The sequence below is a fragment of the Oryzias latipes genome, chromosome 4, assembly GCF_053564925.1.
Source record: "Oryzias latipes strain Hd-rR chromosome 4, Olatipes_Hd-rR_3.1".
Classification (NCBI taxonomy): Eukaryota; Metazoa; Chordata; class Actinopteri; order Beloniformes; family Adrianichthyidae; genus Oryzias; species Oryzias latipes.
In genome coordinates this window covers 18,034,452-18,062,356 of record NC_136240.1, presented here as the reverse complement: position 1 = coordinate 18,062,356, position 27,905 = coordinate 18,034,452, and the positions used below count along the sequence as shown (strand labels likewise).

At 35.6% G+C, this 27,905-nt stretch overlaps 1 protein-coding gene across 12 annotated transcripts in view; it reads right to left on the bottom strand.

Moving 5' to 3' along the window:
* Nucleotides 1–16,208, bottom strand: part of sgip1a (SH3GL interacting endocytic adaptor 1a) — a 54,398-nt gene extending 38,190 nt beyond the window's left edge. For 9 of the 12 annotated variants that reach the window (XM_020702450.3, XM_020702449.3, XM_020702452.3 and 6 more), the window contains exon 1: nucleotides 15,054–15,521. In XM_020702450.3, coding sequence (XP_020558109.1) covers nucleotides 15,054–15,063 — 10 coding nt within the window. In that variant the 5' untranslated portion in view covers nucleotides 15,064–15,521. Of the gene's footprint in view, nucleotides 1–15,053; nucleotides 15,531–15,814 lie in introns of those variants that run through there. The other 3 variants (XM_020702446.3, XM_078945947.1, XM_011474111.3) reach the window with 2 other exon arrangements.
* Between the last annotated feature and the right edge of the window lie 11,697 nt (nucleotides 16,209–27,905).

Here is a 27,905-nt window from a genome sequence, read left to right as displayed (position 1 = left end):
AGACTATTTTCATTCCTCTTTATTGTTTTATGTGAAACGGGACGTTTCATCTGGAGGAGGGGACGTGTGTAGCACTATTTACTTCTGCATTGGTGTTCGGATGACAGGTTCATGATGTAAGGCAACAAATGAACTTCAGGGTGTGTGAATGAAAAGGAAAATAAAGTAGCGGTCCTCAACACCCAAACGTGTCTGAGCTCCTTATTTTATGAAACTGGGGTTTACTGACACAGAACCCTGGAAAGCCGCTCCACTGACAATAATACGGTTTTGAGTCGCCAAAAGGTTCAGAATCTCTGTTTTTTTTAAACCTATCCGGAAATAAAGCTTCACATAAGGCTCCACATATTTCATTTTCAAGCTAGGCTCCAATAAGCGGAAAACCTTGGTGTTTTTTTCCCCGTTAATCTATGACTTTTTTTCGTACATTTACGAGATTTTAAGTGATAAATTTACAAAAAAAAACTTTAGCTCCAAAAAAAAAAAGATTCTTTCTCGATCTATTAGTATTCTTTCTCGTAAATTTACGACTTAAAAGTGGTAATTTAATTTTTTTTCTTTTCTAAACTGGCCCTAAAACTCTGTCGTAGTGTCCTGTATTTATCTTTTTTTTTAAATGTTTTTTTTTGTTTGTAACCTATTTCTCAATTTTGGATTTTGCAGCCCATCACATTTGGGGATGCAGTCACAGCATTTAGGGGGGGCATTGCCTCCTTTTGCCCATCCCCTCTCTTGCCTATGTCTAGCCTTGAACAGGTGGTGATACAGTGAAACTGAGCCTAGTTAAAGGCAAATTTATGATTTCTGATTAAATATAGCAGATTTGCTTGAAGGTAGTAATTTTATTACCAACAAATAACCCAAGTGTTTTATTAATAGATATTTTTAAATTAAAAGAAAAATAATATAATACAGGAAGTCTCCCTTTGACCTTCCTTTTCCTCCAACACCTTCTTCCTGCAAATACTTCTTTTGAAAAGTACTTGATGATCCTGATGTCCAGTAAAGCTCTATGTGGCTGATCAGTTTCTGGCAAACATTGATCAGCTCAACCTCTCTTCAAGGTAATAGTCTAAGGAGCCTACTGGAAGAGTATTTTTGGTGCCATTTGTCAATCTTGATGAATAAAAATAAACGCTTTTCAAGGAGACGGGGGAAAACAACAAAGAACACATTTTACTCATTTGATGAGAAACTTGTTTTCTTCTCTCCATTAAAGAGTAAGTTACTCATTTTATAGTTTTCTTTATTAGGGCCATTTTGTGTATTTTTTATTCCCAATAATAATCCTATAAGTTTCCATAACATGATATCCATAGCCTTTTCCTTGACTTATTTTCTTTTCAGCTTAACCCGAGTAGAAAATCTAAAGATTAAGATTTACTTTTCCAAATGTTTGGAAAATTTGCAGGACAAACGAAGCAAAATGGGAAAAAAAGGAATTTCTAACAAACTAGCAAAGGAAAAAAAATTTTTTTGTTTTTTTTTCTCCGTATTTATCTTTTTCAATCTATTTGCAGTTTTGATATATATCAACCAAAAAACTAAGTGAATTCAATTTTGATCAGCATACTGCTTTATATTCATTGACACCAATTATATTTGTTTGGGAAAAATACCTTTCACATAAAGATGGGGAAAAACAGTGAGCATTCTTACAGTAAAATACTTTAAACACTAACATTACATCAAAGGATCTGATGAATCCTGATCTGATTTTTTATGGATCTGATGAATTAATATGGCATCTTCTTTGAGATCTAATGATGAACTGCACAACCTATGTGTAATTACCTCTAAAAAGCTTATTAGGCTAAGTCAAGAGCTAAAAATGAAAGTTCAGAGAAATGTGAGTTACTTTCAAAACATCACACATATCTCACATATCTTCAAATTCAGAGAAATCCAAACAAAGGCCTTAATAATTGTAACAAAAAATAGCTTGCACTTAAATAAGGAAATGAGAGCCATCATCCCCATGTTTTACAGTATTTCAACAGCAAAACCGTCCTGAAATTTTGATCCAAATACAGGTAATCCGGTCTGCAGCTGGGAAAAGCTGTAACTCAGCTGTGCAAAGATATGAAGCTATGTTTTGTGGAAAAGTACGTTTAAAGTTTTGGTTTCTATTGCAAAGCAAAAAAATACTAACATCTATGTCGCATAACTTCAAACTACATTTGTAAACTCATTTTTAGAAGTATATGGTAGTATACCTAATGCATTTTCTTATCGAGACAATTTCAAAATACTAAAGAATTATGGAAGAAACATATGAAAAAGCAAAAATGAGACAAAAATGGGAACAGAGACAGAAAAATCTGGTTAATTCATAAAATTATGAACAAGGAGTAGTGAAACTAATTAACAGTCAGCAGTCATGCACGTATGTAAGCATATATACACTGTACTTCTGTGTGTGGGCTTATTCAAATCAGCCTCGTCACAAAGACGATATGTATGAGATGGAGACTGACGGAAACTGGTCAAGTTCTCTGTCCACAAGGGAGAGCGGGAAATGACTGTTTGCAAGAAAAAAAAGATGATTATAACAAAATAAGGACAAACTGAGGAAGAATGTCCTTTTCATAACAAGTTAAAAAATATAGAATACAGAATGTTTTTCCTTTGTTATATTTGAAAGAAATCTGTCAATGGTCTTTTAGGACAAAATTAAATCTTGAAACTACCTATAAACCCTCTTCTTTAGGTATATTGCTCTGGTAATTGGAATAATATCTTAAAATAAGTGTGTATTGTTCAAAAACAGTTTCTTTTCTTTAAGGCAGATATGTGTTACTTTCAAATATATCATATTTTAAGTGGTAAAAGAGTCCAACTATCCTAATTTCTAATCTATGATCATTTTAAGGACTTGAGATGCAGACTTTAGTATAAATCTGTCTTTAAAATCATATCTGAATTTATGCTCACTTACCAACTTTTTTCCTGCTGTTAAATTTGCATTTTTTTCTGTGTTATGAGTCAGATTAAATTAAAAATTAAGTTTCTTTAAACTGAGCAAGGTGATCTCTTGAAACTAGTCCACTCACCATTCACAAATAAAATATCTGCTTAAAATTTATTATGTAAGGTAAGTAAAAACTTTTGAAATTTTGCTTAATAGATGTTTTCGAGACCTTCTGACTCAAAAAAATATTTAAGATTTAGCGTCTTAAAAAAAGTCGTGACATCTAACTTAAAAGTTACGAAGAAGGTAGTGAGTAGTTTCTGTCTTCTTTGATGTTTAAACAAAAAATACTCGTTGAGATTTTGTGCTTTTGCAGTGCAACAGAAGGTGAGTAAAGGCATAGGGTAATAAAACTGCAGGGTTGAAACTGAACATTTTGTTTCGAACCCTTATAGTCCCAAATGACCAGTCAATGACCCAAATTCCTGTGGAGAACATTTGAACCCCAAATATATTGTACCAGTACTCCTTTGACTGACATGACAGGAGACCACATATCTAAATAAAATGTTTTTGTTGTAAAAAAAAAAAAAGCTTTTGCAACTTACCACAGCAGAAACCTAGGACAGCATCATTTTAAAAACAAATTTCTCAAATGAGCAAGGCGTTTGGACTTTAAAGAAGAGCGGCAAAAAGAAGAGTGAAAGAAGTTCGATTGCCTGCAGAGAAACTACAAAGTACTGCAAGCTCTGGAAACACTTAAAGGAAATACAGCATCAATTTAAGTGTCAGTCCAACACCCAGTAACCCTGTACTCTGGAGAGTCTTATGTAACCAACTGATTGACCAGGGCTTCAAGTGTGCACAGCAACTATCAGTGTCTATATCTGCACATCTAAAACATGGCCTTTGGATATTTACAGCCTGCAACATGCTGACTGCATCCTGTCACGCACAAACACAGCATGTAATATCGAGGTTGATGCCCCATCATCTTATTTTGCAGACATGGGAAAACCAGCACTGCAAGAAAAAGAAAAGCAAAAAGCTTTTCAAAAAAATCTAAAAAAACGCATTTTCTTCAGTGTTTGTTTTATGTTCTTAGCGCTCTGGTGTGTGCACTTTTCCTTTGACAGATTTGGCTTATTTCTTCAGCTTGTGCTGAAAACATGGAGTGCACACTAGAGTGTAGGCCAAAAAAAGGCGGTTTCTGAACAAGGCGTTGCTAAGTGTGACTCCATCTTATGCAACTATGGTTTTTCTAAAATACACAAGGAGGGGGCCACTGTGGGAAATTCCTGCTATTATAGTCAAACTGTAGTAATTCATGCAGAAACTGAAAAGAAAATATACGTGTGTAATAAAAAAAAAAAGGTACCAGATAACCTGAGATCACAAACAGCTATGTTCTCACATTTATGTCACCATGAAAATTAGGGATAACCAACATATGTTTGTAAAATACATAGAAAAAAAATAAGTAAATGTAAATGTTGGGTGTGTTGCAACGTTTTAGCTCCAATTTCAACATTTAGAGTCCTTTATAACCATTTAGAGGGTTACAGTCAATTCAGTCATCATGCAATATATGCCTATGATGGACGGTTCTGACAGTTTAGCAAGAATTCAGGTTTCAATGTGTTACCTGTTTTACGACATAAAAAAAGGTTGGTTTAAGTTACATTTAGCTCAGCAAATCCACCCTTCTCTTTTTTTTTAAAAAAATGCAGCTGTTAAAGTTCCAACTGGAAACCCAAATACAGGGCAGCAAACAAAGCACACAGCTGAAGCAGGATATCCAGAAATAACAGGCAGCCCCACTGACAGACACTGAAGGAAAAGAGATGAGGATCCACAGACTGAGAAAACCAACCCTGGATCGATACATGAATTCATTTCAAGCCCTGATCTCAAACACAGTTCATGGTCCGAGAGAATCAAACTGCAATAGGACTTGAAAATTGTCAGTAAAGGGGATTAAGACCAAACAAGAGGGCAGAACTTCAAGACAATCATTTACCCCACAAGATCATCAACATCATCAACATATAAGTGTCTGCATGGAATTGTCTTTGCCAGCACAATAATGCTGAGATGTGTTCATCATGGCTCATAGGAGCAGTGAGGACTTAAGGAAGTGTAGAATGGAGGCAGAAAAGGTGCAGGAGCTAAAAAAAAAGGTCAGATACTTCAGGTCAAATGAATGACAAAGCTAAAGAAGTTAAGATACTTTGAATGATAAGATTTACTGATGATAGACATAAACAAAATGGTACAAATCGTTCAGGAAAAAGAAACAAAATTTCTTGTAAGTTACCAAGTGGCCACCTTTCATATTGTTATCACATGCAACACACAGCTAATTCTTTTAGTAAGTTTTTATTTACGGTGGGACTGCAAGTAAAAGCTGCATTTGTAGTTTAGCTTCTATGATATGCAGTTTTCTCTCGCAGATGCATTCTCTTTGCACCTTTACATCTCCAATGCTCTGTCCTGCCCTGGTGATAAGCTGGAGTCTAAAGAAACATTCGGTATTCGGTGATCTAACTAGGAATCTGTTAACAAACACTTATTGTCTGTTCTCTTTCAGTCTGGGTTGTGATTGGTTGTAAAGAGTTTATTTATCTGGTGTCATTTATGATCTCACAAAAGCAAAAAAAAGAAAGAAAAAAAAACAAAACCCTTTTGGAATATCCTACAAAGCCAAATTAGCTTTTAGAAAGATTGCCATTCAGTGTTCCATTGCATTCTTATTCAGTGTTCCTTGCATTCTTGTTATTCAGCTTTCACAGTCTCACTCTTTTGAAGCTTATTTCAGAGCAATTTTTAATTTTATTTTATTATTTTTAACAGTGAACTATGTTCTGAATCCTGATTGGCTGTAGACTATTGTCAATCAATCTCCTCTGTGTCGTGTCTCCTGTACAGAATGTGTTCGGTTTGCCAAATCTACATAAATCTGATAGCGGTACATCTAAGATACAAAGATCTACAAAAATCGCAGCTGCCATTTAATTTAATTACCAGCTTTGAGTCCAAAAAAAAAAAAAAAACCTTCACCACAATCCCTAAACTGTTTCAAATATTCTTATGTCTCTTTAGGTTCTGTAACTCCTCAATGAAACATAAAGGCTAGTAATGACTGATCAATATTGATCACTGTTATTTCATGCAATTTCATGCTAACAATGTACTTTTTCATTTTATTTTATTTATTTTACTGTATCTACAGTCTCTTGGAGGCTGGCCATGGTCAGCATGAGACAGAGGATACAAATGAGCTAAGGCTACAATCCTGCATATGTACACCGTTTCTCCATTTTAGAGCACTCCACACTGTTTTTTGTATGCACTGTCCCTTTAAAAAAATACAAATACTGTTTCCCAAACAGTTTGGTCAAAAGGGAATTTTCCAACAACATTCTCTTAACATTTAATTACCCTACATAATGTAACATATTTTATTCAATGTCAAACACAAAAATTGCCCCACAGCTTTGATGGTTTTACGTTGTTGTTATCTTGCTTTTAAAACTAACGATGGAGCTAAAGTTTGCAGTACATGCAGGGATCCCATCCTGTTGAAATACTAAGTAATGAAAACGCAGAGGACGAATGATAGTAATCGGATGACTTTGTTAAAACTCCAATGTAATTATTACATATTTTAGGAAATTTTACCTTTACAAGTAATACTTTTGGGTTACCACTTATTTGATGGGCCTAAATTAAAATATAAAAGAGTTTCACTATTGACTAAAAATTAAAATCATTAGTGTCACACATCTTTCCAACAGCCAAACTTTTCACTTCACTCTTACTGGTCACTGAATCTCAGCCCACCCATTTACCAAAATAATGCGACTAATCTCTTCCTGTAGCTGCGCCTCTGCATCACTGTGCCAGTGCATCCTCAGCTGATTAGAGCTGACATCTGTTTGCACAGTACGGCTTGTGGCCATACAGTTTTCCAGCACTTGCAGAGCTCAACTAACATACATCCACAAGGATTCCAAGGAGTGGACCTACACAACAGATCCATTTTATCTAAGAAATCCCACAGTAAGGGTAATAAATGGAATAAAAATACAAGCAAAATAGTGTTTTTTTCTTCTTAAAAACACAAAAACATTGCTTCACAAGGTTAAATTAGTTAATTAAAACAAATACTTGGAGACAGCTTGGGAGAGAAACCATTACATGCAGAATCAAATCAATAATATACTGCAAAATAAAGTTAACTTCCCTGGAGTGCTTTTCAGACAATCGGTTTTTCTTTCATGACAGAAAAAGAACAATACAAGAACAAAAAAAGAAAACCAAGGAGATGAAGGCAGAGATACATGTAAGGACAATAAGTGATACCAATGTAACAGATGCATAATCTGAGATGACAGAAATGACATGCTAGAAACACACATTTTCATGGAAATATTAAAAAGAACTAAAGTGCTTGCAGTCAAGACATCACTGCTTATGCTCCTTTCTAGATGTTCCTAATCCTATTGAAAATTTAAAAAATCTGCTGATATAATCCTAAAGAAAATGGGTGAGTCATCACAATGCAGACATTTGATGCTTTTCCAGATTTTCTCTCTGCTTTCTTTCTATTGAAGCTCTGACACACAATGTGGCAAGTCATTCCTGTCTTCTATTCAAAAACTGATGTTTTTACCCTTCATTTTATAGTTAGATGCTAGAACGTCTAAATTTGTTTTGCTGCCTGTGCATGGAAATGGGTGTTTTAATTCCTCCGTCTTTGTCTCTTGATCTTACAAAAATGAAGTTGATAAATAAATAATAATAAATAAAGGAGACTAATATATTATTGACACTACTTTAACTAATTGGTGTTTTATACAACAGTCTGATTGCAAATGTCAACTAAAGGATTACAAAAGCTTTGATTTAGATGTAAAGAGATCGAGTTTTTCTTTAAAAGTTTTCAAGATAATCTCACTTCAGCATACTTTTGAAGTGATTTATTTTTTAGTCCTGATGAGTGAGGAGTAAAGTCACACAATGACTCCATTCTAGTCGTATACATATATATGTCGTGAAATTTGGTTTCACTGAAACCCATCCATCTGGTATCATCTATAATCATTTTGAGATTTTTTTGGTCACTGCAACGACAGTCTGCATGCAAAGAGATGTTTGCCTGTTTCATGTTTTTTTTTGTTGAAATCTTTATTCAAACCAACCATTTCATCACAAAATAGTCAAAAGCAAGCAATAAATCAGCAGCACCTAAATATGCATGATGCGGTCAAGCTTAAAATGATGCTGCCAAAAGCACAAACTGAGAAGATTTAAATATTTCTCTTTAGAAAAGAAGTTCTCTCATTGAGACACCTAATTAAGCTCAATCTTATGAGGCATTTAAGGAAATAGTTTGATGTTAAGAGAAATTCCGCATCGCTCAGCTCCCACCAGAGTACACAAACATGTTTGTTTATCTGTCTTTTTAATCTCTGGCATCATTACATAAGCTTGTCCTCATGCGTGAGCATATCTGTGTGTGAGTGGGTGTATTTGCACAGAAAACGAGGCAGACTGAATGAGGCCTATAAATGAGTGAAGTGCTCAAAAAATTACAAACATGCGCATTCATTTTGACTGCTTTCTCTTCAATCCCTTTCTGATATTTATGGAGAAGTTCCTGAAAGTTTCTAATACACATGTTGAGCTCTGTGACAAAAAGCTTCTTCAAATGTTAAATATAAATAAGTTTGTCTGTAATATTTTGTGAATTTTTTTTAAATATAGCTGCACACACATCTTCATGCTCATTTAATTTATAGCAGCCGTGCCTGTATCTCTGTTGCACATCATGATGTACTTTAGGAAGGGAAAGAAACTCGTAACCCTTGTGCTATCCTAGGCACTTTAACATTGGGAGTTGGGTCATCCAGACCCACTAGGCAGTGCTCTGAACCTTTTCTCTTCAATGATTTGTGATCTTCACTGGTGTCCATGGATTACATGAAATCTTTCCACCTTTATCCACCTTTGTCATGGTAGAGAGAACACGTCAATGTAAGGGTGATCTAAGATAGCACAAGTGTTAAAAGCACACCTAACAACATCTAACTACACCTGAAGTGAAGCATTATCAATTTGGGCTCACATAATCTATTAAAAGTAACTCCCTAGAGATTTTTATTTTTTTCACCTGCAGTTAGGAATCTATCCTGTGGACCAAACAGAAGAATTAACCAATTTCACTAGTGATGTGGGCATTGGGGATGTCCTTAAAGCTATGTTCACACTGCCCTCGACAGTATGTGTTCAAGCAGTCACTTCCAATGAAAAGTCTATGTAAAGGCACGTAAATGTGTGTTTTGGGATTCTGTGTTTGGGGTAAGGAATCTGTCAAAAAGAAACATATTTATAAAGACAATGTTGTGCACAACTTTGCAGAAAAAATATGAATAAACTATTAAAACTTTGTCTTGAATGTAAAATTTCCCCCATTAGCTCACTGCCAAAAATACAACACGAGCTCACAGGCTAATGCATCAAGTCCCGACACAAATTGTTCAAATTTTCGCATGCGTATTGTAGTTTATCTATTAAAGTTAAAAAAAACAAGGAACCTTTTAGAATGTTATTGATCCCATACCTGTTGAAAATTGAATAAAACAGATCATAATACAGCGATCTGGGTGGCAGCAGGAAAGCGGGGATCATTCCGCCGCCTGCTTGTGATTTTCTAATTTTGTCCCATCGTTCTCTTATTAACATCTCTTTTTTTTTTTTTAAACAAACATGTCTTGTTTTAAACCGAATAAAAGGGATGTCTGCTGTTCTTTTTTCTCCGTTACCACTGTGTCCAGTGCATCGTTTCCCTGCCAGGGGATCAATATCATTCTAAAAAAAAAATTCAGTTTAGTTTAATAAATGAGCCTCAAAGTGCATGCTCACTAAGTTAAATAGAGGCTTTTTAAACTCGATGTATATGCTTGTGACCCCGTGACGTACCTTTGACAGTTTAAACCCGGTCAAACTTTCACCAATCAGGGACTCAGGTTTGGTGGTGACGTATGGATGGTGTTCCTTTTAATGCACGGAAGTGCCAATCATTTGAAAATTGATAGTGAAGGAGGAATTAAAAAATGCAATTTGTGCTGAGACGAAATTATACGACACAGAGTCTTTCATATGTGAGAACAGAGCTATGAAAGAAAAAGTCTGAAGCAAGATTCACGCAATTTGGACCGCTTTGACAATTTGTACCGAGTCCCTTCCAACTGTAGGCTCCAACATGAGCTGGTAAACAGTAGAAAAGAAAAAAAATAAGAAAAGGCCCCTCCCTGTTTGTCCAGTGTTCACACCATGGGCTAAATCTGCATTTAAGAACCTGTATTTTCCATGTTCTTGGGTCACATGCCCAGTGTGTCTGTAGCTTCAGGAAGCATCTAATGAACTTGCCATTATTTTTATTTCATGTAAAATGGAACAGAAACATGATTGTTTTTATGTAACAAAATGTAACAATAAAATTTAACGTTGCCTTTTTTTCTTAGATTAACACAGCAATCATTTTTATATAACTACGTTTTTTAACGTCTCAGCTCCCTGGAATTGAACATGTCCATAATTCTTCACAACCGCAACAGCTGGGAATTCTGAAAGAATGTTACACCTTCATTTGGTTTATTTCCCTTTTCTGAAGAAACATTTTTTAACCAAACAAAGGTGTAACATTCTTTTAGCATTCCCAGCTATTGAGGTGGTGAAGAATGATGGACTTGTTGAATTCCAGTGAGCTGAGACATTAAAATGTATCATTTCTCCTTAAACATTTGGTAAGTTTGAACTTTTATAAAATAAAATTGTTGCTGTGTTCATCCAAGAAAAAAAGTAAACAGTATATTAAATTGTTCAATTTTCTACATAAAAATCATGTTTCGGTTTCATTTTACGTGAAGGTTAAATGATTCCAAGCTCAACAGAAAGAACAAAAATGACATTTTCTATGGACATGTTGATATACACATCGTGTCAGGCCTGAAGCAACCTATTCAATAATGTGTTCTTTGTTTTTTTTATTTTAATCAGAGGATTTCTAACATGGACATGGATGTCTTTTTAACCCTTGTGCCATCTTAGATGACCCCACCCTTACTTTGACTTGTTCTCCCTACCATGAAAAAGGTGGATAAAGGTGGAAAGATTTCATGTAATCCATGGACACCAGTGAAGATCACAAATCATTAAAGTAAAAAGGTTCAGCGCACTGTCTAGTGGGTCTAGATGACCCAACTCCCCATGTTAAAGTGCCTAGGATAGCACAAGGGTTACTTGGAGCAGTCATGGCTTACAATGAATGTAATGCACCAAGAGCTGGTCAAAACTGATTAAATCCCATCATACATTTGCTATTTTAAATGCAGTAATGTCATTACTCATCTATATTTTATTATTATTCTTTTTAATTCTCATTTTTAGTTACTATAAAACTTGTGTTTACATGGTATGTAAGAAGTGAGACAGAATATAAAACCCAACAGTTTTTCTTAATGAGTTTTACCTCATAATTTATGAAGGCGTGCCTTTTTAAATATATTTACATAGCACATCATCACGGTCCCAAACATAAATGAAATTGTTTACTTGACAGTTTCCTTACAATCAAGCTAAGGCTAAAAAGATTTGGTTTCCAGCTAATTCCATTGCGGCCATTAGTCCACCATATGGCCGACTGCTCTGAAACATCTCATTCAGAGCTTTATCCAAGTTTTAGCCAAGCAAGCTCTGTCAGACAGTCTAATTCCTGCTTGTAACTGAGATTAACAAGAATGTGTCCAAAGCACAGCAAGCATGTCTAACATGTCAGAACAGTCCTGGAAAAACACAAAACATCTACTTCGGTAAAGATAAGAAAAAGTATAAAAAGAAAAAGAAGCCTTATCATTGTTGAGTCTGCATATTTTTAACTTTGTGCAACAGGAAATGCCATTAAGTCGTAAAGTTTTGAAAGGCTTTCCACTCAAACCATAGTTATGATTGTTAAACAAGGTAAAATGACAAATTTTGCACCAAACAAACAATAGGCTGCGCCTCAAGTGCAAAATATTTTGGTTCTAGATCATAACAGGTCTAAATGACTTCCTTAACATTTTTTGCAACTAAAGCAAGAAATTACTTCTTGCTGTAAATAAATTAATACTTTAAGTGTATTGAAATATATACGGTCACATAGTTTTTAAACCTTAAAGGCACTAGGCAAGTGGTTGTATAAACACTGATCTAAATACTGTCGACTTCAATACTTTTGTCCACATTTATGCATATCAGATAGGTGTAAATATCTTCTGTGCTATTAAGGAAACATGCAATATTTACCTTCTCAAATGAGAATGACCTCAAGTGTATATTTGGCACATAAATCCAGTAATTGAAAGCAATAATCACATAGCAGCGCAGCGGACCAATGGGAACATTGTTAGCTCTAGTGTTCATATTCTTGGACTTTATCGTAACTTTTGCAATTGTGTTATTGCAAGACTTTATGCAATTAGTGTACATCTAGCGGAATCTGATGGAGAGAAAAGCAGTCTTGCGCTGATATGCAACATTGTAGTACTTACACAATCGACATGAATCAGTTGATTATGTCGTGGAGAAACGTGTCTAATGCAACACTTTAAGTTATGACAGTGTTGCATAAAGGTGCATATTTGATTTGAAAAGCTGATTTTCTCTGCATTAGAATCAGCTGATTCAAGTGAATCAGAAGAATTAGGGTATGTCAAAATGTTATTTAGGGGTCACCGGCTACATCTACGGTGTTAAAGGACTGAAGACAAATTCAATATATGATTTGTGGGTGTTTTAAAATGTCTAAATTTTACAGTTTTCGAAATGACAAATGTGTTAGAATGCAGAATTTAAAAGTTTTATACCAGGCCTACTTGACCTGAAGAAAAAGAAAAAAAGTAAAGACAGTCGCTTGCCTTTAAAAGAAATGTTGGCTATGAAAGGTTTTTGTTTAAAAAAACCAAAAGAAAAACCAAACAAACCTAAAAGTAAACCTTCAAAAGTAAAATAAAAAAAGAATGAAATAAATAAATCAAATTTATTGGTAAAAACCATGGAACTATGGTATGTATATGTACAGTTACACCAAAACATCATGTCCATGCTACTGAGGTGTTAACACTTGGCACTGTCCAAATACTTGCTGAAAGGCTGCCAACTTTAGCTATTGCTAAAAATGAGCCACCAGTTAATGCTATATTTTCCACCGAGGACAAGACAGACTGACTTTTGTCAAAGTTACACAGGTGCTTCACATCATCTAAATCATTACTCTGGGTCATAAAAAAAGACTGAGTAGTTACTACATAAGGCATAAGGCTAACCATCTCTCAGGAACTTAATTACACTTGAACGCTCCACGTTTTCCATCCTGTTTGGTAGTAAAGGACAATGACATCGTCATGACATCGGTCTTTAAAAAGCAGAGCTAACAAGGATTAGCGTCCAAGTTTAACACCTTACTGTAATCCTGGCCTCAAATTCGCTATGCTAAGCCTTTAGTAGCCATGTTAATTGAAGGAAAGAGGTTTGAAATTAACAGTAACAGGACAATGTGAAAAACTAAACTAAATAGCTAAATAGAAGACATTTAGAATCTTTTGCTATTGTGCGATTGTTTATTTCCCCTAAGCATAGATGTAATCTAAAAAAATTCATACAACCGTTATCCATCAAAGAGGTATTACAACTACTTATATTAATAACAAATAAACAAACTATTGGATCTGTGCTTTATGACCTTTATGCAAAATTGTATTATGACAGCCAAACACGAGAGACAATCACTGGATACATATCTTTTTTAAAAGATAGAAGCTATACTGATAGTAAAACCTATGTGTTGTAACACTGCACTAACAATTAAAAAAACAAAGCAATCTCATTTTGTCATAGAACAGCAGCAAAATAGAAAAACCAATAACACAGGCCATGTCTGTTTAAGCTTGTTTCATCTTATAAAAGTGACAAGCAATTTTACAGTCTGTTTGAAAATATGTAATAAAATATTTAGGGAAAGTTGTGCTCCTGTTGCAGCTCTGAGCTCACGAGCTCCAGGAAAGAGTGACAGCCACCTATTTTTAAACATCCACATAACCAGACATGTTCAAATGGTTCTGGCTTGGTAAAAGTCTCACAGAACTAGCTTCCTTTACTAAATACAGAACTGAGAACACAAGCTTGAAAATGATCTAGCTTGTGCAAGATTTATTTGATCAAAAATTAGTAGTGACGATGAGGAGTTGATAACAGACTGTTATTTCTATCTATATCTCCTTATAGCCTCAGAATGTGGCCATGAAAACCTTGGATACATTTCAATGTTTAATCTGCTCCTGTAATTATAGCAGAAAACAGTGGCTGACTATGGGAGGTTTGAAGATAATAAAAGGCGTGAAATGAACGGTATTCGGAACAGATGGATTGCGATTCCATCTGCCAGCTGCAGAGCCATAGGAATTCGTCTATATATCATTGGCCTTCCTCTAGTGATGTCATTAATTAAAGGGACATGCAACTGAAACAACAATTATTTGTGTTTTTTTTTAACAAATGATAAAGCTAGAAGACTTTAACAAGCCAGTTTGTTGCTGGAAAACAACACATGCGCAGCTTTGGGTAGATGTGCAATCCCGATGGGAATACCGGGTTCAATTAATGTATGATGTGAGCACACAGCAGAGTCATACAGCACCGTCAGAGTGTGCATTTCAATGCACATACAAAGAGAATTTGTGGAAGTAAGCCAGCTGGATACATAAGCCCTACTGAACAATAAATCCAAATAATCCTTCAGGATGGGATGCGGGGAAAACAGGTTTGGGGTACCAGACATATCTACACAAACACATCCTCACAAAAGGTACACACTTCATTTAGCCGTGCTATTGTGCCTCTGTGTTTCCCAAGGATAACACACCAACCGCTGAAAATAGCAGGGTTGGTTATGACAATCTAACCTTTCAAACACACACATTCACATTTGCAGGAAGAGGGATCACTGTAGGACAAGGACATCAAGAGGATTACCCTAAATTACAATGGAAAAAAGGGGGACAAAACATTAAACAGTAACAATGGCAGAAAATGATCTTACCTTCCATCATGGTTGCAGATTTGCATTCCTCTATTTCCAAAGAGCCTGAAATAAAACCACGAGGTGTAGGGGGGGGGGGGGGGGGGGGAAGAGAAGAAGCCCGTGGTTACAGATACACAGCAGAATTGATGGGCAAAGAGCAGCTGTGCGCTTGTGGCTAACGCCCTGACTATCTGTGAGCCTCCAATGGCCCCAGATGTCACCTGTCAACTATCTCAGAAAAAAAACAAGAAAAAGAAAAAAAAGAGAGGAGAGGAGGGGTGGGGGAAAGCCTAGCTGTCGATCAGAGCTCAGGCTTAAGCCATGGATGCTGCGACTACTGCTGCTGCTGCTGCGGCGGCTCCAACTGACACAGCCAAGGATGCTGAGAGGTAGGGAAAAAGCCAGCCGAAGGAAAAAAATAAAAGAGGCAGGGCAGGGTGAGGAAGAAGAGGGAGGCAGGAGGATCCGTATGTGTGTGTGTTCCCAACGGGGGTGGGAGTGTTGAGGAGAGGCAGAGCGCTTAGGTCACAGCTGACCTGAGCCAATCCCTGCAGCTCTCCACGGAGTCACATGGTTTACAGCTTGAATCTCCTGACACCACGGCTCAAGAGGAAGCCACACTATTATCCTCTTGTTCACCAAAAAGCTGTTAGCATAAATTAAGTATCACATACAGGTATGCGCAGATGGAGAGGCTTTGAGAAAACCAGCAAAAAAATACATAAATAAAGCACAGAAATGTGGTAAACACACACATGCGGCCCTCCCCTGCACCCTACCTTATGTCAATGCAGTAAGTCGAGTCTGCCAAGTGCTGAATGGCATTACTTATCCAGTCACAGACAGAATGTCGGGAGCCAAGACACATCTCATGTTAAAGCACACGTTGCACACTGATTAAACACTGGTTCTTGTCCTGTACAGTAACTATTTCAGTAGTGGTTGCTTGTGCGTGCCTCTCTCCGTCCCACCCTCCATGGAAATTATCAGAATATCTCTCCTCCCCGTGTTCCCTCCCACCTTCCCCTCTCTGTCTCTGCTTCACTCAGCTCCCTTTTTTCTGCCTGTGTGCACACACAGAACTGGGACCTGGATCAGCCAGCCTGACGTCAAGGCAACGCAGGCTACAGCTGCAACCAACAAGCAGAGATGGCCGATGACGGACCGGCCCCCGGAAGGAGGCATGTGCATGTGCTTGTGTTTGCGCATGCACTGGCTCATTTTCTATGAGGCAGGAGGTCCGTGTGTGTGAGTTTACATTCTGGAAATCCAGAAGAAATACATCAAGTATAATATGCAAATTAATTTAAAAAAGTAGGAAATCTAAGAATAAGCACAGCATTTACTTTAGGGGTGTAACGATTCATTTCAACAACAATATGATTGTTGGTAAACCATACCTGAATGTAAATGGTATTTTCCAAAGTGAATTTTTGATTTATCTCTTTTTCAAGCGATTTTATAATGGTGTAGGTTGATCTGGTTGGATCGTAGGAATTTAAACCAATCATTAATCACATTGATTTTTACACCGCTAATTAATTCAAATAATAAATATAATTCATACAAAATAAAAATGTAATATTTAATATTGGTGCATTCATTACATAAAATGGATATTGACCTATCTAAATGTTTATTTCAAATTGATATAAAACAGTAATTTAAATAAATATTTTAAGAAAGTATGAACTATTTGATAAACAATGAACACAGCAAATCTACTGTATAAAAGTGAGAAAACTATGAAAGTGTTGGCTCGATTTTAGGTTTTAAAAGAGTTCTGGTTTTCTGTTTACTTCGAGTATTTTGTAACCGTTTTGTGTGCTGTGCGTTGAGAGGTTGTCCATCATAGTAGCAAATACATATCTTCCAATAAACCTTTTTTGTTTTGCGTAAAAGGTATTTTAGACAGAGCAAGTTTAGCTGTTCAAACATGAAAAGCCATGTGAAAATTCAAATACTTTTAAAACCTTGGCTTGCTTTATTATTACTATTATTATAGGAACTATCACCACTCTGGTGTAAAAAAAAGGAAAAAAGAAACTAAACTAAAACATTTACTGCACTGCCATCTACTGTTGAATCAAAGATTTACTTTTGTGTTGTTACCAAGAAATTGCACTCAGACTGTCACATTATTTGGTCAGTTATATTAATCAAATCCCATATTTTTTTATAGTAGCTGATAAATGAATAAAATAAATTATGAAGTAGGAAATAAATAGGAGATCTAACATGCTCATGTAAGTGTGTGTTAAGTGTCCTGAGATTATACTCTCTTTAAATGCTCCCTGTTCTGTGTGGCACACCAATTCAACACACAGCATGGCTATTCTTAATTCAATATAAAAAAAAGGCTGACTGACTGATTACAAGATTGAAGACAGCTGTGATGTTAATTAGAGGACACACCTTAGTTTCCTTCACCGGGTAAAACGATTGTAGTTTCTTTCAAAGGGTCCCTTCGTTTCTCCCCAGACTTGTTTATTAGCTTTCTTTTTCTTATTATTGCATCAGACAAAAAAAATGAAAAAGTAATATATGATTATCATCAATTTTGTTTTGTTCTGTTTTTTTTTCATTTTTACTCAATTCAGTAACAGCTGGGGTTCTTTTTTTTATATACCTTTGTCATATCTATATATAGATATCTATATATCTATATACAGATATATATATCTATATATCTATATATAGATATATATATAGATATAGATTAGGGCTGCACAATATGAGGAAAACTCGCGATATGCGATATTAGAGATTAAAATTGCGATAATGATATAATTTGCGGTATATAAACAAATAGCAAAATAACCAAATAACCATTTCCATTACATTGCAACAGTTTAAAAATTATACTCCAAATGTCATTCGTCGACATAGGTGGCAGACATCTAACATAATAGGCCTCCATCAGATTGGTCAAATGCACAAAGGGATTTATTTGATTCGTTAAATGGTTCAAGCTGACATAAGATTCTTTTAGCACATTTAAGGTTTACGATTTATGGCGACATTTGCCATCTTTTGCGATATGCATATTGCAGAGCTGGATTTTGCGATAACGATAAATTTGCGGTATATTGTGCAGGCCTATATATATATATATATATATATATATATATATATATATATATATATATATATATATATATATATATATATATATATATATATATATATATATATATATATATATATATATATATATATATATATATATATATATATATATATATATATATATATAGGCCTGCACAATATACCGCAAATTTATCGTTATCGCAAAATCCAGCTCTGCAATATGCATATCGCAAAAGATGCCAGTCCCCCAGCTCCTGTAAAAGGAAGATTAAAAAAAAAGGATGTTCAATGCATCGTTGCAGTGGCATGGCAGAGTCAGCCCTGGCACAAGTTCTCATTATTCAGTTATTTTTGAACTCTCTGCTGTCAAGCTGGGGATGAGAGGTATTCAATAAGTATTTGAAATGTTGCTCAACAAACCTGCAATCTGCTGCAGCCTCAAATATGTACTGATTAAGAGAGAGCCACACAATCTGTAGAGAATAGCAATGTGGAACAGTAGACTAACAGTTCTGATTTGTAAAGTACTGGAGGTCACCACGCTCTTTTGTGCAGCGAAGGGTTATATTTAGCTTTTCCTAGTGCAACACAAGTTCTGGCACACTGAAAAAAAAGAGAAAAGATTACAGCCTTTTCAGTAGAAACTCATTTTTACATTTCAAATAAAAAGTTTCCAACTTGTGTCATACAAACAGGTCTTAATGACCAAGGTTGTTTAAATAGGTAAACATAATAGTTATTTTAGAATTAAGACAAGCAGAGTTAAATAGTAACTGTTACTTAGAAAATACTTTTAATCAGAATTTTGGTGTTTTGGAACCTCTTTTCTTATTTAAATGTAAGATACTGTTGAGAGAAACTATCATGCTGTGAAACAGTGCTGTGCAGACCAGTTTAATTTTTAATTTACTATTTTCAGCCCAGCTTTCTTTTCATTGCTTATTTGAGGCAATAGTTTTTGGAGACTCTTTAAAGTATTTTCTTTGACATTGACTTATTTTCCTTCTTGTTTCCAGAACAAATGTTACACCGGATAATCATCCACAATCTGCTAATATTTTAGTTTTTAGTTCAATCTAAAATATTTGTAATTAAATAAAAAGAGCAATGTAAATCCCCTTATTTCAGAAGTCATTAAGCTACTAAATGAAATGTATATTTTTTTGCCTTTGGTTAAAAGAGGCACACAAAAGCCAGATTTATTCACATTTTCACAGAAATATCAAGACAAACAAACTAAAAAACAAACAAACAAAATCATCCACATATCTGCATAAACACACACACCCACATGAAGACTCACACATTTAAACAAACTGTGCACCTAAACATTTATGAAATAGTGTAGATGTAAGATCCTGCCCTTTTACTTGTAGCGAGTTTACAAAAAAATCTAAACCTGGTCACCTCCTAAAAGAAGAAGTACCCTCCATGAAAATAGAAGCTGGAGAGTGACATTAAGGCTAAACGCCCAAGAGTAAGCCTTAGCTGCCTGCCTGAAGAGGTTTAATATCATACCAGAGGCCAAAAGAAACTCTCAATGCCAGAGTACCAACATGAGATGCATTAAAGAAGGTTCTATAGAAGTACATGGGAGAAGCACACATTAAGAACAAAACAAGACAAGTATTTGAGGCACTTAAGAGCCTCCCAGAAAACCAAGAGGCCTGAGAGTGTATAAAGTATGAAGTGGAGGTCGCAGAGCGTGCAAGAGGTGGAAAATACAGAAGCATTTGAAACAAACCAAGATCTACTGCTATAGTATTGCATGATCCCAAGTTTCTTATGTGTGGTCTCTGCTGTACAGCATTTCCATCTTCATCTCACTGAGTTGATACATTGACTCCATGATTAAGGGAACTAATAACCCTACAGGACTCATACCACCTTAATATCCTCTTCACATCTCTAAATTATTTCTTGACTGTATTCCAACAAAAGCCTGTTAGTCTGCATTAAAATGACATGAAAAACATTTCTTTGCAAACTGCAACTGTGATGGATATGAACAAAAAATAAAAAATGAAATGCAAATATTTGGGTTGGGATTTCTAAAAAGGTTTAGAGCAGGTAAAGTATATAATGTTGCCCTTGTTTTAAAATCAAAGTATAATTCTGTTATTTGCATTTTTAGATTATAGGGGTCAAACATGATGATTAAACACCTTTTTAAAAGAAATGTTTTTTATGTTTGGTGTTCAAAGTAAAATTTGAAATTTCAAAATAGACAAAGCAGAAAATGTTCAATAATGCATTTTATTAAAAGAGAACCTCTATTCTTCTGTTCTGTAACTGCGCAACAACCGTCTGTGTATTTTCTGCAATTCATTTCCTCCCAACAGCTAACAACCTTACTCCCCCTGACCCACTTTTGTTCATCTTTGCTCAAATCTTTTTTGCCTGTAGGCGGCAGTGTTGCTCTTATGTTGAGGTTCTGCATCTGTATGCAGGTCTAAAATTGTTTATACCTCTAGCAAAACCCACAAGACAAATTCAACTGGGTCATCACTGTATGGTGTGTGAATGTAGTTAGAAATACGTATGAGCTGAACTTCTTTCATATGTAGTAAGTGAACACCTACAGTGAGCAGATGAGCATCAATGTGGCATTAAATTATTGATTTTTTTATTAGACTTAGACTTCAATATTCTTGAAAAATGTGTTTATATGCTGGACTTTTTCACTAAAACAAAACAGCAAATAAATTAACGAGTTTTTAAATGGTAAAATGCTTGATTACATTTTATAAGTTAAAAGTTTGATGGATAAAACACCAAAAGGATTGCGAAGAAGCAGGAGAATTTCTGTCTGATAGACCCACCAAGCATGGGCAGGGCGGTAAATAGACAAATCAATCAAGAGCAGGAAAAAATGATCTGTATGTGTATAACTGAGGATGTCTAAAAAAGGATGAAAGAAAACTAAAAGTTGGCTAATAAAATGAGTGGTTTCACTCCCACTCACCAAGACCAGCAGCTGCAAAAGAGGCCAAGCTTTTTTTTTTTCATTTTACCTTTGGACATACAATACATGATGAGAAAAACAACTGATGGTAAAGCGATAGACTTTAAGGATGCCAACTTGGGATTTTCCTGAGCTCATGCTGATTTGGTCACGTCTCATGTCCTTAGTAGGGTTGCCATTTCCTCCACAGTGCTGAAGCAACTTTCCTGCAAATGTACAGCCAGCTACATCTCTGCTACGGCCAAAGTCCTCTGATGAGGGGGAGTGGGTAATGATTAGGCTGCTGCAGTTAAGTGAACACAGACAAATGCCAAATCACTGATTAAACAGCAGACAATGCGTCAAACCATAACAACATTCCACTTAGTGGTACGCAGGGCGGTAAGGAGTGGCAGTGGCCGTGTTCCATATTGTGTGCCTACGTGCCTTCCAACCACACAAGATGCTCTTTGTCTGTTAGCATAGCCAGGAAAACATGTTTCTCTGTCATTAACTCACTTGCTAGGCATTTTGGGAAGGGAGGTTTAGATATAAAAACACAGATGCGTACACACACACACACTCACACAAGCAAATGCATTAAGCAACATGGCTTTTATTGTAATTACCCACTTTCTGATTACTTAATGAAGCCGAGGAGGCTGCCTGCCAGCTCATGTGGAACTTTGCTTTGTGTGATCTCATCCAGCTGGGGTACCACTCATGTTGAAGAGTAATGTTCTGATGGGAACCAAATAAGCTGCTTTTACTGCAATCTACTTTACATATTTAAGTGATGAGGTTTGAAATGAGTGTAAACAGTGACAGTTCCATCTATGAAGTACCAAAGAAAAAGAGATTTCACTGGCAAGTGTATTTCATTGACTTTGCATATGATCTCTTGTAGCAATAATAAAAAAGTAGACTATTCTCTTGACCCAAATCCTATTTAGAGTTGATGGTTGATGGTGCATGTCACCTGTAAAGTCCCAAATCCCTTAAATCAACGTATGGAAATTTTGAGCTCGACTCTGATACTGTGCTTGTCTGCTGGTCCTGGTCTCTAACATGCCACCACCAGCCCGACATGTTTATCTTACTGACAGCATCTTCACACCAGGCCCAAGGTCTAAACAAACACAGACGCCAATAAACGCTGGGACTGCTTAAATTAGATCACTCCCAAGAGAACTGTACTTTCCTCAGACGGGAAAACTGAGATGATAGAACGGAGCCAGATGAACTGATGGGAGGAAATTCCAAAGGATTATCTTAAAGTCACTTAAATTAGCACAGAAATGTGTAACAAATCTCACTTGCGTTTTACTTTTTTGGTTGATTTAGGAAACATTTCAACAGTAGTTCTTAGGTTTGAAATTTTTGAGTGTAGTAATTGCTACATTTTCAAGAAGGACAGTAAACAAGTTATTTCTTTATTAAAACAAAACGATTCACACACAAATACAGCTAAAGTCTAATGCTAAACAATAGCTGGAAAGAAAAGCAGTGCTTTGCCCACACTGGTTTACAGGCTTTCCCTGGCTTGACTGGACACCCACAAGGATGTTGCTAATATCACTTCTGTGTGCATGTGTGAGGATAGGAGCCTGCATAAGCCTCCCAGTGACGCATTTGCCGTGCCCATAATTAACAAGACATCTTAAAATAGAAGATTAGACTTGAAAAATAAACATAAAAATCTAGATCTGCCAGCCTGCCAAAAAACTGAACAAGCTCACCGACTTCCTCTGACAAGTCACAAAGGCAACCTAAAGACTGTGAAGGATGAATATGCCGCAAAAGAATGTACCCACAACTTTTTTTTTGCTGTTAGGATGCAAAAATGAATACTGGCAATTTTTCTTTGCATTTAATTTTTTTTTATTTAATTCATATAACTGGTTAAGCCATTGCGTTTACCGTAGCATAACCCACAGAATGGTAAATAATTATTTAAAATTGCATTTTTTTTAGCATAATCTTTTTGTTGTAATGTTTCATTGGTTTATAAGGGAATGCACACCTTGCTGACAGTTCCATGAGATCTAGCATACATTAAAAAATATATACAAAACCTGAAATGCTAAATGTTGACTTATTAAATGTAAAGCAAAATAAACCGCCTCCAACCAAAAACCTACATGCTGCCTGATCCGCTCTGTTGATGACACCAACTACAGGAATCTCATGAACGGAAATACAATTTCTTTGTTGCAACATTTTTTTACACTTTTGTTTTCCAAAATACTCCCTGAGGGATCTAGTGTACTTGAGCATTTACGTGCTCTATTTTCTACTTTTCCTTTCTATTTCCCATCAGTATCAATAAAATGAACATTTCCCAAAACAGGGCACAGGGCACACAGGCTCCTCAGAGATCACCATTTCTAAAAATGTTTTTGTTTCTGTTTTTGTTAACTGTTAGGATTAAAAGTACAGGGTTACGCCTTCATTATCAAACCCAGAATTCATTGGCCAATAGTGCATCTTTTGAGGGTTTTCACAGTACAACACAGGAAACACAGATCCGCAGCGTTCCCAGGCTCAATTCCCAGGCAGACTAAATGCAAATCTTCAACCACATTTCTTCCTACATCCTGAAAAAAACTTTCCCCTCTGCTTTTGCATCATTTAACAAACCTCCAAAATATATAGCTTTAACATCCAAAGATGAGTGGGCTCAAATCTCTGGATGTTAAAGCTAATTCTAGTGCATTTAAGGTCTCAATTAGCTTTTAGGATGAAAAAAGATGTGTATTAGAACACATTTTACAGCATTTGAATCCAAAACAGAATTTGACAGAAGTATTTATATTAATTCTTGTTACTGGAGAAGTAGCTTGACCCTTTAAATAGAAGATACTAGCAGAAGATTTTTAAAATTTATGAGCAAAATGTAAAAAATAAGAATTTACTGTATGTTCAAGGCTGAAATGTGATTTTATTTAGATCTTGTCTGGATTAGCAGTTTAAAGAAACACAATTTATCTAGGGTGATAAAAGAGAACTAATATGACACTATTCTCTTTGTATTTCTTTTATTCCAATCATTCACAAAGTAGAAAAATAATGGGGAATTTTTTAAGCCCTGTGCTGATACCCTCTTAGCTCAAGTTACCTTTTCACAGTTCATAAATAACTTAATCTTTTCCTTTATGCCACTTCTGGGAGCTGTTAGTGGTGTCATTAACACAGACTGCTGGGAAACGCTCCCATCTGTTTTTAGCTTTCTTAGATGACTCGGTCGTCCCAGTAGAGCTCAATGCCTCCATGAAGGAGAGGCAGCATTGACAGGAACGGTTCGCCCAAATTAAGTTCATGATATACGCAAGTAGTTGTCAGCAAATCAGATCTCTTCCTCATACTAGGCTATGTCAGAGACAAGGTGAGGGGAGATTTTCTCAGAGGGAGTTAAACCATATAGCAGAGATTGAGGAAATGGCTGAAAAGGCTTCACAGATATGGGTCGTGCTGCAAAGAGAAAAATGAAAGTGGTGCAAACTGATATGAAGGTGTCATATGATGGTGATCTAATTAAATTCCTTTTTTTATGATAGAACATGGTCAGAGTTGACGTAAGGCTTGCCCCCGGGGGTTCTTGATGGAAGAGACTGGAAAACTAGATATAAAGTGTGACACGATCGGTTTTTCCATGTAATAAAGTTCTTTCATTAGTTTAAAGTAAAGTTTGATGGATTTTATAAAACATTTTCATTCTGATTAAAATTTAGAATTCTGTAAAGGACAATATTCTCCATTACAAAGAAGAACTTTTCCAAATCAGTGATTATAATCAAAATGAAATTTTCCTTATTTTGCGTGCAATTGGTTTAAAAAAATTAATTAAATTAAAAACTCCCTGCTGGGAATTCACATATTCATATACATTGTCCCAAAAGTGTTCTGGTAATCAGCGGGAAGTATTTTTATTTATTTATTGCATTTCATAAAGTCATGATTACCAACAATGCTGCTGTTTGTTTTAAATATAATCATTCAGCCATTGTTAAAATGCATAACTTTGTGGGATAAGGGGTTAAGTAATAGCTGGTTTGAAAAAGCACGAAAAGACAGCAAATGAAAAATATGCGGCCGTCAACACAAACTCTAACTGGTCCCTTTGGGGTCCAATAACAGCTTTAGACTACAACACGTCTAGAAGTTTCCCTGTGTTGTGAAATTATCCTTTTACTGGATTTTTCATAGCTTTGACCAAAACAGCATAATAAATAATGTGCTATAAAAAAGAATCTTTATCAGGCATTGGATTTTCCAATTTCCCCAGTCTCTGGATCTTTCACATTGAATTGAGACAACTGTGTTGGGATATTAGGTTATACAAATAAAAATAAATTGAATTGAATTTACTGTAGCATAAAGTTTTAAGCTCAACCTAAAATGTAAATGGTGTGACTGAAGTCAGCATGGAGACAAAGCAAAAGTTAGCTTAATTTAGATCTGGAGTCTTCAATTCTATTCATTGAGATCTTCTATCCAGCTTCCTTCCCAAACATCCTTACCCAAGTCTGTGGATCAAGTGTGTTCAGTCAATAAACACCTTGAACCACCTAGTTTAATTTAGCAGCTGTGACTGGGACAGGAAGGCCGGAAAAACACCCACAGACATACAAAATTGCCAGGTTTCTTACCTTCATGAAGTCCATACGCCTCTTTTTTGTTTCAAAAATATCTGAATTTGCAGTAAAAGTCGTCCAATATTTAGTTTTGAAGGATTTTTAAAAACTTTTTTTTAAACTTTGAAGTTTGAAACCCTTTAGCTCCAGCATTGGTCCAATTTCAAAAATCTTTTGGAGCTGCAAAATTTTACATACATAATTTAGTAGTCAGAGCAAAACATAAAATATTGGATTTCTGATAAAGGTCCTGCATACAGGAATTTCAATTCAATTCAACTTTATTTCTGCAGCCCAAAATCACAACAACAGTCATCTGGATGGGCTTGGTGGATAAATGTAGGTTATAACATAAAATCAAAAGGATCATAAACACACACGACAATTCTAGATTTTTAAATAGGAAATACCCAAAACACAGTGGTTTTCATTATAAAAAAATGATTGAAAGGATATAAATCATAGTTATAGCATGGACTGGTGGACATATATATATTATCATCAAGTATGTTATGATTGCCTACTTACCTGTCTCCCATGAATATAGTAGTGTATATAAGCTTTGACACTAAGGCAATCGAGTCCTCAGATGAGGTGAACTTTTCTGATGGTGGAGTGGAGAAAAAGAACCATGGTTGGTTGTCATCAGTGTGTCAGGTACAGGTGATTTGAACCCCAAATGCAGGACACAGGCTTGATGATAAAAGCTTAAACATTTAATAAATAAACTTCAGTATTTAAGAGTGACAAAACCGTTGATCTGACAACAAAGAACTGAAAACTAGACACTTAAATACACTGGGGGTCATTAACACAAATCAAGACAGCTGGTAAGGTTTTACAACCCAAAGCTGGTGTGAATCACAGGGGAACTGGAACATGGCAAAAACTGAAGAACATCACAAAAATCTGAGGCCAGAACACTGTAGACTGGTGTTATTTGCATTGAGCAACGTTTGCAGCTCTCCTTTCTGTATGTGTGCCAAACTGCTTCAGTACCAGCAAAATGATCATGCTTGTGTCAGAGTGTGGATTTGTTGAGCTTTGTTCTCCTGAGCACCACAGAACCAAACGTCAGAAATCGGATCCACATCAAATCAATTAATGGTTTGGTGGTATTTGGTGGTTATTAAAAGGACTAAAATTGGCTTTATTTATTAATTTATTTGGTCATCTTAGTCTAGATTAAAAGTCTGTAACCTGAGCCTCTGGAGCCACATGTGGCTCTTTTACTCCCCTCTATTGTGGCTCTGGTTAAAGAATAATAACATTTTTGTTATTTTAAAATTAACAAATTATTCGGACAAAACGGCGCATTAAGCACAACTCAATAGTTAGATAAGTTTAACTTCATTCCACTTAATCACAAACAGTTGAAGTATGTGTGTATCACTCCATGAGGCTCCTGACTATGATACCCACAATGCTTCAATAATCTAGTAAGTGGTTTGACTTTGTAGTTTATCAAAGTTTAATATTTTGACCGATGTTTGAGTGACATGTTTAACAGAAAATAAATTGGAGCACCACCAGAACTCATACTTAAGGTGCACCGGATTGTAAGGGATTTATTTTCTGAAAGAAATCTCCTGATTCTGAGTGAAATGTATGGTTTGAAGAATCAAGTAAGTCTCACTTAAGTAGCACTGACGTAACTGTAATTTGTTAGATTTATAAATTGTTTGCTGAGGTGCACCACTATCAGTAAAATATATGGTGTATGTATTTTTTTCTTTTTAAATCACTGCTGACATCACATTACCTAAAACATTTGCTGAATTTAGATTATATGGCATTTTGAAAGGAAGTAACTTGAACCTCTTTCAAAAATGATTTTACATTTTGAAAAAGGCAATTTTTTTCTTTGAATTTATTCTATAAGACAATGGTTTATTTATATTTATCATAATAGTAGCAGTGACATAAACAGTGTCTAATCAGTGTATTTATTACTATAACTATGTGGTTCTTACTGGGTTGTGGTCAGTAAGTAATAAACCCAAAATGGCTCTTTAACTGTATTTTAAGTGTATTTTTGCAGCAAGACCCAGGTGTTTAGTAACTGTAGAAATATTTGCATGTTTTTCTTTCTAATGGAAGCAAGACAATACCATAAATGCCATAAATAACAGGACTGCAACCTGTTTTCTTGTTAAAAAAAAATATACATCTTTGTGGGGGGAAAAAGCAGCAGACAACATA